Below are 12,859 nucleotides of genomic sequence, written 5' to 3' on the forward strand. Positions count from 1 at the left end.
TTACTGCATGCTTACATTGCAAAATGAATTTCACTGACAAGGCTTGTGAGATATAGGATCTGCACACTTTGAAGATGATTGGTGCAGCTAACAATATTAACGGTTTATACATTTTGCACAAAAAAGTTAAAGCTCTCCCTCACATCACGGCAATTTCTCGCAGCCAGTTTTCTCAATCTTTGTGGCATGTTAGATTAGGACATCCATCTCATTATAGGATAATTGCATTACAAAAGAATTTTGAGTTTATTGGTTGTTCAAAGAATTCGAAACCATGTCATTCATGCCATTTTGGCAAACAAAAACGCTTACCCTTTTATGTTAGTTCTAGTGTTGTAGCGTACTTGATCATATTCATATTGATATTTGGGAACCTATTTTCATTTCCTCCTTCACTAGAAAATGTTATTTCCTTACTCTAATGGATGATTGTTCTTGATTCACTCGAATTTTATTCATGAAAACTAAGGCAGAAGCTTCATCATTGGTTAAGAATTTTGTCATTTTTGCTAAAACTCAATTTTAATGCAGTAGTTAAAATAATTCACACGGATAATAGACCTGAATTTTTAATGCCTAATTACAATTCTAATGGCATAACTCATCAAAGAACATGTGTAGAGACACCACAGTAGAATGGGATTGTTGAGCAAAAGTATCAACACATTATTCTCATTGTGGCTAGAACTATCATGTTTCATGCCCATTTACCAAAATCTTTTAGAATTACAGTGTTGCTCATGCAGTTTACTTGATTAATCATTTGTCTACTCCTTTCTTAAAAGACAAGTCTCCATATCAAATTCTTTATAAGAATTTGCCAAATATTTCCCTTCTCAAAGTATTTGGTTGTTTAGCATATGCTAGCAGCCTTGCAAGACATATACGCAAGCTAGATCCAAGGGTAAGAAAGTGTTTGCATCTTGGATTCAAGGAGAGAACAAATGATTACCTACTCTTTGATTTGTAGACTCGAGAGATTTTCTTATCTCGAGATGTCCAATTTCATAAGAATTATTTTTTCTACTGTCACTCTAATAATTCCAATAATGAAAATTCTTCAAATTCTTCTATTTCATCTCACAATGCATCTCATCTTTTTTTATTATGAATTTTTGGTGGGACTAAGATCTAAGTTTTAAACACAGATGATGCAGCTTCTCAGCCAAGCTTACATCATCTAAATGTTAGTCATCAAAATGATGATGCATTATCTGAATTAAATGAAAATGAAGAAATGCTACCTTATACTGAAATTCATAATCATTTAAAATCAACATCTGCATCACATGAAGAGCTTTCAACTAATAATTCTGCTATTTTGCCTTAATCCTCCATTATACTTGAAATTGCTGATGTGAAAAGATCAACTAGGCAAACTAAACCTCCTGCATACCTGCAGGACTATGAATGTCAAACCATTAACATTATTCCATCTTTATCACAATTCACTGCTCAAAGATATCCTCTCTCTAATGTCTTGCCTTATACTAGGTTTTTTCTTATGTATCTTGCATTTTTTGCTGCTATTCAGAATTTAGAGCCTAAAATCTATGAGGATGAAATCATTCAAACCTATTGGCAAGAGGCAATAAAGGCTGAATGATGACTTGCATCATCTACCTCTTTTTCTTATCTAAAAGAACCATAGAAATAGTGATATCTCATTAAATTAATGTAATTTCATGAACTAAATGATGAATTTTATGGCACATTTCTTTGAAATGAGTTTTGTTCGAATTTCAGGTGAAAATAGCATCAAAAGAAAAAGGAAGTAAGGAAGAGGAGCTGGGCGTGTGTGCTGGACGTGCCACTTGATGCAAACACTAACAAATTGAATGGGCATGGCACGCCAGCTAATGGGCGTGGCACGCCAGCTAGCAAGTCCAGAAGAGAGTCCATGAAGCTTTTAATGGGCGTGGCACGCCAACTATACATTTCAGAGAAGCATTCTTGAAGACACACAAGGGGCGTGGCACGCCAGACTGGGCGTGGCATGCCAATCCCATCATCTACAAGGGACGTGGCACGCCAGATCGAAGCCGTGGCACGCCAGATCGAAGTCGTGGCACACCCGTTCAACTAAGCAGAGGGGAGTGGAAGGTTCAACACAATGGGCATGCCACTTGATAGTTGAGGCGTGGCACGCCAACCTTGTTCATATCTTGGGCGTGCCACTTGAGTTCTAGGTGTGGCACACCAAGTTTGAAGAGCTTAACACCATTATAGGCATGCCACTTGAGATTGAAAGAGTGGCACGCCAGTTCAACCAACCAGAGATGATAAGTGTGGCTCCAACAAGGGTGTGGCACGCCAGACCTGGGCGTGGCATGCCAATACAAGTTTCCAGAAAAGAGAGAATGAAGAATCCTCGAAGGCATGCCACTTGGGACTCTAGGCGTGGCACACCAAGGCAAAATGACTAGGGGCGTGCCACTTGATGACTAAGGCGTGGCACGCCAAACTTGCTTGCACCAGGGGCGTGCCACTTGAATACTGGGCGTGGCACGCCAGTTTACTAGACCAGAAAGGCTTATTCATGCATTGCAATGGGCGTGGCACGCCAGACTTGGGCGTGCCACGCTAGTTCAAGTCTCCAGGAGAGGGAAGGAGAGCTTTATTGAGGGCGTGGCACGCCAGACTTGGGCGTGCTACGCTAGTTCAAGTTTCCAGAAGATGGAAGGAGAGCTTCATTAAGGGCGTGCTACGCTAGTTCAAGTCTGCAGAGAGGAAGAAGGAAGAAGTCAATTGGGCGTGCCACTTGAGCTCGAAGGCGTGGCACGTCAGGCTAGCTGCAAGACAGGAGGTGTGCCACTTGGAAGCTAGGCGTGGCATGCCACTCACACGCCAGGCACATGGTTCATTTTAATGAGTTTCCTTTTATTTTCAATTGTAATTTTCTTTTCCCTTTTGTAATTTTCAATTTCTAGTAATAGGAGTAGTATAAATACCCCCTAAGAGTACTGAAAAAGGGGTTGATTGGTTGGTTAGTTAGGTTGGCTAGTAGTAGTCTTTACTTCACTTCATCTTCTTCCATCTCTTGTACTTTTCTCTAAGCTATGAGTAGCTAAACTCCCTCTCATTAGGAGATGGAGCTCTATTGTACTTGATGGATTAATGATAGTTAATTTCTTCTTCTTTTCATCTCTCTTTGATTTGCTAGAAGGAATTTTATTTCTCAAAGTCTAGTGTTCAATCATCTTGGAAAAGAGGTTGAATACAAATTGGGTTTCATGGGAACCTTGAAAAAGGAAACATGGAACTATGCTTGAAATCCCTTCTCACACTTGAGTAGATCTGGATTTTGGGATTGGATATGGTGACATGAAATCCACCCACTATTTGGATCTATGATAATGTGTGGTATAATCAGGGACCAAGCTTATCTCTCTTCATGAGCAATTAGACCAAGGAATTGGTTGATTATCAAGATTTGAGAGATTGAATCACCAAGGAATTGGGGTTCAATCAATCATGATTGCCAAGAGGTCAATGAGTTGCATGATTGAAGATGAGATGATCTAGAATTGATCCAAAGAGAGCAACATCTCCTGATCCCAATGAATTCCCCTATTCTTATCTTTCCTATTCTTTATAGCTTTCCTTAATTTCTGCCATTACCCATTCCCCATTTACAATTCAGTCATTTATGTTCCAGCACTTTACATTCTTGTCATTTACTTTTCTGCACTTTATGGATTTCCTTTATCTTTAAGTCATTTACATTTCTGCTATTTAGAATTCTGCACTCAACAATTCTTATTGATTAGCTTGACTAAATCACCCAGTAACTAAAGTTGCTCAATCAATCAATCTCTATGGGATTTGACCTCACTCTACTGTGATTTATTACTTGACGACAATTTGATATACTTGCCAAAGATGGATTCATTATACTTTGATATAGTGTAAATCCGGAGAATCACTGAACTAACTGCTTTGGAAGAAAACAAGACATGGAAGCTAACTTCTTAACCAATTAGAAAGAGGGCTATTGGCTGTAAATAAGTATTTCACACTAAATATCACCCACTGCACAATGGAGAGGCACAAGGCAAGACTTGTTACCAAATGATTTACACAAGTGGCTGGTGTTAACTATCGAGACACCTTCAGTCTTACAGTAAAGCTAGGGAATTTGAGAATGGTACAGGCTATTGCTACAGTGAAAGGTTGGCACCTTAAACAAATCAATGTCAACATAATGTTTGGCAAGCTTGATGAAGAGATCTATATGAAGGTGCCTCCAGGTTTAGAAGCCTCACCAGGTCAAGTTTGCAAGCTTGAAAATTTTTTGTATAGATTAAAACAAGCTAGTAAACAATGAAATTGTAAGCTCAAATCAGTTCTACTTGAGCTGAAATTCACTTAATGCAAATCAGATTACAATTTATTCACCAAGACCACATCACTTGGATTCACAATAATTCTAGTGTATGTGGATGACTTAGTATTAGCAGAAAATGACCTAAGTGAAATTGAATCAGTCAAGGGTGTTCTTCATGACAAAAATTGCTTTATATCAAAGGAAATATGTTTTTGATTTACTTAAGAAAATAGGATTTGAAGGTTGCAAACCAGCCACCACTCCTATTGATTATGGAACAAAACTTAGTAAAGGTGTTGGAGAATTGCTCACTGATTCTAGTCAGTACAGAAGGATTGTAAGCAAACTTTTATATATATCCAATACTAGACCTAATATAAGCTATGTCATTAGAAAGCTAAGCTAGTTTTTAGATTGTGCTACTAATGAACACTTGAAGGCAGCGCATAGAGTGCTGCATTATATAAAGAGTTCTCTTGCTATAGGTCCATTCTTCTCTACAGATTTTGATTTACATCTTACAGATTTTTCTGATTTTGATTGGGTTGGTTGTGTTTATTCTAGAAGATCAATCTCTGCATATTGCTTTTATCTAGGACCATCATTGGTTACTTGAAAGAGTAAAAAACAATTAACACTTGCAACCTCCTCTTCAGAACCAGAATATCGAGCTTTAGCTCTAGTCACCTGAGAAGCTCAATAGCTGAGCTATATTCTCCAAGATCTTAGTGTTCCAATCACAAAAGTCTATTAATTTGTATTGTGATTGTAATTCAGCTATCTACATTGCTATTAATCCTGTGTCTCATGAACGTACAAAACATATCGAAGCCGATTGCCATATTGTCCGTGACAAATTACAAGAAAAGTTGATCCGTCTCCTTTTCATTTCTACCAACAATTAAGCTGCTGATATTCTCACAAAACCACTTGCTCCTGGGCTTTTTAGTGCAGGGTACTCTAATATAAGCTTGGATTGTTCGACCTCTTCTCTTCCAATAGTCCAAGCTTATATCACGGGAGGGTGTTACTTAATATTATTATTCTTGCAAATTATTATTTATTCTATTAGTTGAAATTTGTTAGTGCAGGTTGTTATTTTTCTTTGTATAGAAAGTTGTTAGTAGTCGATTTTGTTGCACATGCTGAGTTGTATAGTTAGTTAGAGCAGCAATGCGATTCTGTTAGGGTTAGTGCTTATATAAATAAAAAACTATAACATTATATCCATTGAGTCTCATCATTATACAAATTTAATTCCTAATTCCTTCTTGATTTCTCTGATTTTATATTATTTTCCATGCTCATACGCAATTTTTACAATAAACATAAAATCTAAACTTAATCGCAATCATAACTCTAAAGTTAAACAAATCAATACCACATATCACACCAGGTCACTACAAATCATGACAAGTTTAGTAATTCCTCTTCTTTATTTATTTTATTATATAAAAATTAAGAGTAATGTTACATATACAAATTTTTTTATAATTAAATCTAACTAAGTTGGTGTAAAGTCCAACAGAAAAAAGATATGTACATACGTCACTATTTTTTATTTTTCGCACTTTCTGCAACATATAAATTTTTATTGCAAAACATAAAACTTTATTGATACAATAGACAAGTTTTTACATATACAAGTCTTTGCACATAGCACACAAATTTTTGCTGCAAAAATATATTTTATCAGTTGGGTGAGCCAATATTCTGTGTATATAGTTTTCTAAAAATTTTTATACTATATATCAAAATTTCTTTTTTATGCACCAAAATTTTTGTGATGTACACCAAAATTTATGTATTGTGCGTGTTTCATCAGTATAATATACAGATTTTTGTATATAGCACACAAAATTTTGCTACGAATATATTTTGTTAGTTGGATGAGTCAATATTCTGGGTACGTAGTCCTCCAAATAATTTTGTGCTGCACATCAAAATTTTTATGCTATGCACTAAGATTTTTGCACCAAAATTTATATGTTGTGTGTATTCCATTGGTATAGTATACAAATATTTACATCTAGCACATAAACTTTTGTTGTCAATGTATTTTATTTACTGGGTGAGTCAATATTTTTGGTATGTAGTCTTCTAAAAATTTATGTACTGCACATCAAAATCTATGTGCTATGCTCCAAGATTTTTGTCTTGTATACCAAAATTTATGTGATATGTGTATTTCATTGATTGAGAGAAGAAGAAGATGAAAACGACGAGGACGACGACGATAATAATAAAAGAGTACGAGAAGGAAAAAAAGAGAGAAGTGAGAAGAAGAAGAAGAAGAAGAAGAAGTGGCGGTAGCAACGACAATGATTATAGTAACAGCAACGATGATGACAACAATGTTAAAGAAAGAAGCGCGTAAATCAAGAAAATGATGAAGCTGACGACGATAACAAAGAAGAAGAGGAAGAATAAGACTACGATAATAAGAAGCGCATAAAAGAAGAAAATGATGATTACGACGATAACAAAGGAAAAGGAACATAAAGAAAAAAAAGACGAAGATAACGAAAGAAGAAGAAAAAGAAAGTGTATGTCCACTTGTATTCGAAAAAGAAGAACCTACAAAACTTAATAAATTTAGTTTAAATTATGCCGACGGTAACCGTGGGTACGATGGAGTAGATTGGGTCCCGCCCTATGATGATGGAGTCTCGTTACTTTCATGACATTTTATATGATGCTAGTGCTACTACTCCTCCTCCTCTTCCCACTCATCCAATATAAGTAGCATGCAAGGTTGGTTGGTTTTAACTAAGTTTGATTTGATATGGATGTTGTAGAGCGTTGTGATGAAGAAAGTGATAATGCAGAGAATGAATACGTGGATAATGCATGGAAGGAAATGAGCAAGGATAAGGGTAAGGGTAAGAAGGGCTTAAAAAGGAAGAGCATTTCTGAGTGCTTCTACATGCCCATAGCAGAAGCGTCGAGACACCTCAAGGTGGGTCTCATACATCTCAAGAGAAGGTGGAGGGACTTAGGGATTCAGAGGTGGCCTCACAGGAAGCTCATGAGTCTTCAAACCCTAATCAACAATCTGCAGCAGCAGCAGCAGCAGCAGAAGGGAGTTGATGAGGATGAGAGCAGCAGAATAAGGAGTGCCATTCACATTTTGGAGAGAGAGAAGAGCTTGTTGGAGGAAATTCCCCACTTGCAACTGGAGACCACACCAAAAGGCTAAGACAAGCATGCTTTAAAGCCAACTACAAGAAGAGGAGCAAGCAGCCAGAGCAACCAACATCATGATCCTCATTCTCACTTTAACAAACCCTTTTAGGCAGGTATATATCCTACCCTAGCTTGGCTTGTTAGCTTTTTTGCGCTATCTATATATATCACTAAGAATATGAATCCAAGGTGTGGTTATTATTGTTGGTAGATGAGTTAGTTTCAGCATTAGCTGAGCTAGCTTTTTGTAAGTAATTAAGCTAAGTGGCTAGAGAATAGTAGAGATTGATACTTTGCATGTTAGCTTATTTTGAGCTGTTAGTGTCTTCATATATAATCTCAACAAAATATACATTCATATATATTCGCTTATAAAAATGCTATTTATATATTAAAATTAGCTACTAAAATTAGTCACTAATGTATTTATGTATAAATACATGTGTGGTTTAATTTATTTTCAATGTATATTTGTATTCCAACATGTATTTTATACTAATAGCTGACTTTGATGACTAATTTTAATATATTAGCTTATTTTGTTTTTGTTTCTTTTTTTGGTTTAACTCTTGGTTTGATTTCTGCCACCAACATGTTGAACTTAAATCCCTAGAGTTAAATTTGGACGACTTAACGCTATTTATTTATTTATTTGACATGGAATTTGGACTTAACACTTGGAACTTTGAATATAGATTATGTTTATCTCGCTTCCAATTTATGTAATTTTAACGCATATCATGCTGCTACGTTTTTTCTGGAATAATAATAATAATAATCTTTTAGGAAATCAATTCTTTTTTAATCAATAACTAGTTTATAAACAATAGTTGAACAAATTTTAAGGGAAAGAAAGAGAAATTGCTAGAAAGAAAATGGGTTCCGATTCCGGTGAAAAGCAAAAATCACAATATGCGCTGCTGAACTATATAAAGGCAATGGCGCAGTGGCCCATTTTAAGAAGATATTTGGTCCAACACTCCAACGTAACAGATTATGCATGGTTGAACAAGATTGTAGACGATTATCTAAAAAAGAAGGGAGGTTTTGGAAGCAATGGGGGAGGGGTGTGGGAGTTGGGTGCACTTACCATAATTAACAAATTAAAAAGTATGAGTGAATGTTAGATGAATATGATAGGATGATATCCGAGGCGGGGCCGGGGTAGTTGCAGTAGGTTTGAATGAGTAGTAATATAGTTGCAGTTGGTTTATCCAACAATCTGATCTATATCTGGCTGTGGACGTCATCATCATCATGTTCATATATATTGAAAAGGTCCTAACTAAGCATGCAATATTTGTGAGAGAGAGAAAGATGAAGAATAAGTTGGTGGTGGCGGTGGTGAGTGTGATAGTAGTAGCAGCGAGCGTAGTGCTAGAAGGATGCGAGTGCAGGACAGTGCAATTCATATTTGGGGACTCACTGTCGGATGTTGGAAACAACAAGTACCTGTCCAAGAGCCTCGCTCAGGCTAGCTTGCCGTGGTACGGCATTGATTTCGGAAACGGGCTCCCGAATGGCAGGTTCTCCAATGGGCGCACTGTTGCCGATATCATTGGGGATCAAATGGGCCTTCCAAGGCCTCCTCCTTTCTTGGACCCATCCTTGACAGAAGATGATATTTTGCACAATGGCCTCAATTATGCTTCTGGAGGGGGCGGCATTTTGAATGACACAGGCACCTATTTTGTAAGACGGATGGATGGATGGATGAATTATTATATTCTCACTCATATATAATTACTGATTGTTGCTTCTTGCATCGCAGATTCAGAGGTTCTCTCTCTACAAGCAAATTGAGCTGTTCGAGGGGACACAAGAACTAATAAGAGAGAAAATCGGGAAAGAGGAGGCAGACAAGTTTTTCAAGGAAGCAAGGTATGTGGTTGCACTGGGCAGCAATGACTTCATAAACAACTACTTGATGCCCGTATACAGGGACTCATGGACTTACAATGATGACACCTTCATACAATACCTGATACAAACACTGAGAGGCCAACTCACGGCTCTGCACGCATTGGGTGCAAGGCAGCTGATGGTCTTTGGGCTGGGCCCAATGGGCTGCATCCCCCTTCAGAGGGTGCTTTCGTCCTCCGCCTCCGGGGGCTGCCAACACAGAACCAACACCCTGGCCCTTAGCTTCAACAAAGCTGCCGCCAAATTGATGGACGACTTGGGGAAACAACTTGCCAATTCAAGCTTCAGATTTGGAGATGCTTATGATGTTGTCAACGATGTCATTTCCAACCCAAACAAGTATGGTTTTGAAAACTCAGATTCACCTTGTTGCTCGTTTGGGAGGATACGACCCGCTCTCACCTGTTTACCAGCTTCAAGGCTCTGCAAAGACAGAAGCAAGTACGTATTCTGGGATGAGTACCACCCCACAGACAGTGCTAACCAGCTCATAGCCAATGAACTTATCAAAAAGTTCGGCTTCTTGCGTCTTAATCAATCTTCATCCTCCCCTTCCCCTTCCCCTTCCCCTGCTATTTGATTGCTTTTCCCAAACTATTTCATAATTTGTGTTTGCGTTTCAGCTTCAACAAAGATGATTAACTGTAAGAGAAACAGCTTATCGCATTAGGAATTAGCTTTAATTAGTGCAATGTGGATCTCTTTGATATGACTGATTGAGTAAAGGTCCAGAAATAGATGTCTAAATCAGGATCGAGGTTTTGTTACTGCCTTACGGGTGTATTATTGTGTGCTCATGTAATATAATCGTATGATCACTACTATTACATTTTATGCATCATGGGTCACCTTTAGTTGTATTCTTCACCTTCTTTATTAAAAAATGGCCTTACAATTTACATATATTTTAATTTGATGCAACACCCCATACATGAATAACGAGTTTCTGATCTTATTCACTACTGCTATAATATAAAAAATTTTATCAATCCCATTAGCAATTAAATTTCATAAACTTGCTGGGATAGATTGTAATTACGTATCAGACTTTCTAAGACATGATTTGGTAATGGCCGTTCTATTAGGGAAAGCAGGGGGGGCAAATGTCCTGTTCCCACGACTTCATTGATTACTTAATTTCTCCGCTGAACACAAAAAGCAAATTAGTGTGTTGGAGAAGCTGTAGATGCATGATGACATTAACTGACCTGTATTACACAGAATAAACATAAAACCATTTGGATTCATTATGGATTCTAAGAATTTTCTTAGGGTGACAACCACTCACATATAGTTATTTTTATATCAAGTTAATAATTAAAAATTATTAGATTAAATAATATATTTATTAAATTATCATTTATCGATTTTCAATTGATGAATTTTTACCTTTTTCATAATATATATAATTATGCAACAAACTTCGGCTTGCAATGAACAATTTTCTTTTTTCTTTATATTTACGTATCTTTTTGAAAGGCTAGGCAAAAACATATACTATATACACATAATGCCACGTGTTTCTCACATAAAGTATTATAGTTTCTACACCAAATATATATTTTATTTTTGGGTTAAATACGATTTTAGTCCTTAAGATAGGGGTTAAAAATTTTTTTAGTCTCCAATCTTTTTTCGCTACAAAATAATCCCAAAGGTTTCAGTTTTTCTTAAAATCGTTATTCCGACGAAAATGCTCTTCCTCCTTCTTTCCCATAATGCAAAATCAGAAGCATGCAAAAGCAGAATGCAGAAGCAAAAAGCAGAAACAGTAAAACAACAACAACATTAAAACAACAACAACTAGAAGAACAACACCAACAACAATGGATAATGAAATCAGAGCAACAACAAAAGCAAAAACAAAAGTAGAAGCAATCCAGAATCAAACCAAAAACAAAATCAAACCAACAACAATAACCATTTCCTAAAATCTAATAACAGAAAATCGACATCCAACTAAACTAATCTAAAATCAAACCAAAAATAAAAATTGAAAGCAAAATAATAACCTGAATTATAAAAATAGAAAACAGAAAACATTCTTCTTCTTCTTCAATGAAATCAAAAACAAAAACAGAAGAAATAGAAGTGAAACAGCATCTTCTTCTTCTTCAATGGAATCAAAAGCGTGGAACAGGTGGGCTCAAGTTATCCGCGGCGCCCAGCCCAAATCCACCGCCGAGACTCCACAATTGTCGTCGCCGCCATCATCTGCCTCTTCCTCCTCCCTTGCCGCCAGCGTCGCATTAGTCTCAGACCAGCTGCCTTTTTCAGATTCCTCGTGACCAACAGGAGTGTTGTGACATCTCCTCACTTGGGGGTGAGTTCTGGTTCGAGGAGGTTCGAGACAGGGAAGGAGAGAAGGAGGGGAGAGGGTCACGGTGGTTCTGGGGTTAGCACGAAGGGGAGAGGAGCAGCGGCGGCGAGGAGCAATGGCGGTGGCCCTTCCCCTTCCCTCCCCCCCCCCTCTTCTGTCCCCTCTTCCTTTCCTTGAACTGAACCAGCGTAAATTGAATCCCTTTTATAGTTATAACCAGCATTGACCTAAATTACTAAGATGTTACAAACTTTTATAGTACTCCTAACATTTTTAAGTCATTTTTTTAAATTGTTTTGCATAGAAAATGACTTAAAATGGCTTAAAATGCCCTTTATTCTATGCAAAACAAACCCGGTTTTAGAAAGTGTACTTTTTTAAACATAAGCTAACCCGGTTTTCACACTCTTCATAATCCGCTAGAGGGTGTAGCGGATTATGAGTCTTGCACCATATGAGCAGCATAAACCGCTACAGGGTGTAACGATTTGTGAATAACGCAGCCCTCAACGTAATCCGCGATAGCCTGTAGCGGATTACGTGCAATTGAGTTCCACTACAGGGTATAGCGGATTATATACAATTGCGTTTGTTGCATTTGCGTCTGGAAATTGGCAATATTGTATTTACGTAAAGATTTTGTTCATTTATTTTATACGTGTAAATTACTCTTATTTTAAGATAGAAAATTAATATTTGTATGTATGCTATATAAGTTTATTTAATTATTCCAATAAGTTATGCTCATTTTTATATCTAATATTCACATAATAATTTAAAATTATATTGTCCATTTTATTATTTTATTTGGTATATGATTTGATTTTTACAAATATCACATACGTATTTAATTGTATATATTTGAAATATGTTAAATCATGCTATTATTGATAAAAGTAGAAAGTATAAACATTATTTGTATTTGTTTATATAATTTACATCTTAAATAGAATTAAATATTTTTTCAAAATATAGAAAAGAAGAAAAATAGGAATTGAAAGCACTAAATAACAAATGATTAAAAATTAAAAAAAAAAAGAATACAGAGGATGATAAAGAAAATTAAAAGAGATAAAAATAATAAATTTACCTAACTAGAAGAA

At 36.5% G+C, this 12,859-nt stretch overlaps 1 protein-coding gene and 1 long non-coding RNA gene across 2 annotated transcripts in view; both read left to right on the plus strand.

Annotated features, from left to right (window-relative positions):
- LOC110269861 overlaps window positions 4,494-12,859 on the plus strand; it is a 12,488-nt gene continuing 4,122 nt past the window's right edge. The window contains exons 1-2 of the long non-coding RNA XR_002358617.1: window positions 4,494-5,095; window positions 11,765-11,769. This is a non-coding gene — a long non-coding RNA (uncharacterized LOC110269861). The remainder of the gene's footprint in view (window positions 5,096-11,764; window positions 11,770-12,859) is intronic.
- LOC107629496 (GDSL esterase/lipase At1g74460) lies at window positions 8,359-10,339 on the plus strand. Its single transcript, XM_016332307.2, has 2 exons — window positions 8,359-9,205; window positions 9,285-10,339. Exons 1-2 carry the CDS (start codon window positions 8,771-8,773, stop codon window positions 10,014-10,016), a joined length of 1,167 nt encoding a protein of 388 aa, XP_016187793.2. The 5' UTR covers window positions 8,359-8,770; the 3' UTR covers window positions 10,017-10,339.

This window comes from Arachis ipaensis, chromosome B03, assembly GCF_000816755.2.
Source record: "Arachis ipaensis cultivar K30076 chromosome B03, Araip1.1, whole genome shotgun sequence".
Taxonomy (NCBI): domain Eukaryota; kingdom Viridiplantae; phylum Streptophyta; class Magnoliopsida; order Fabales; family Fabaceae; genus Arachis; species Arachis ipaensis.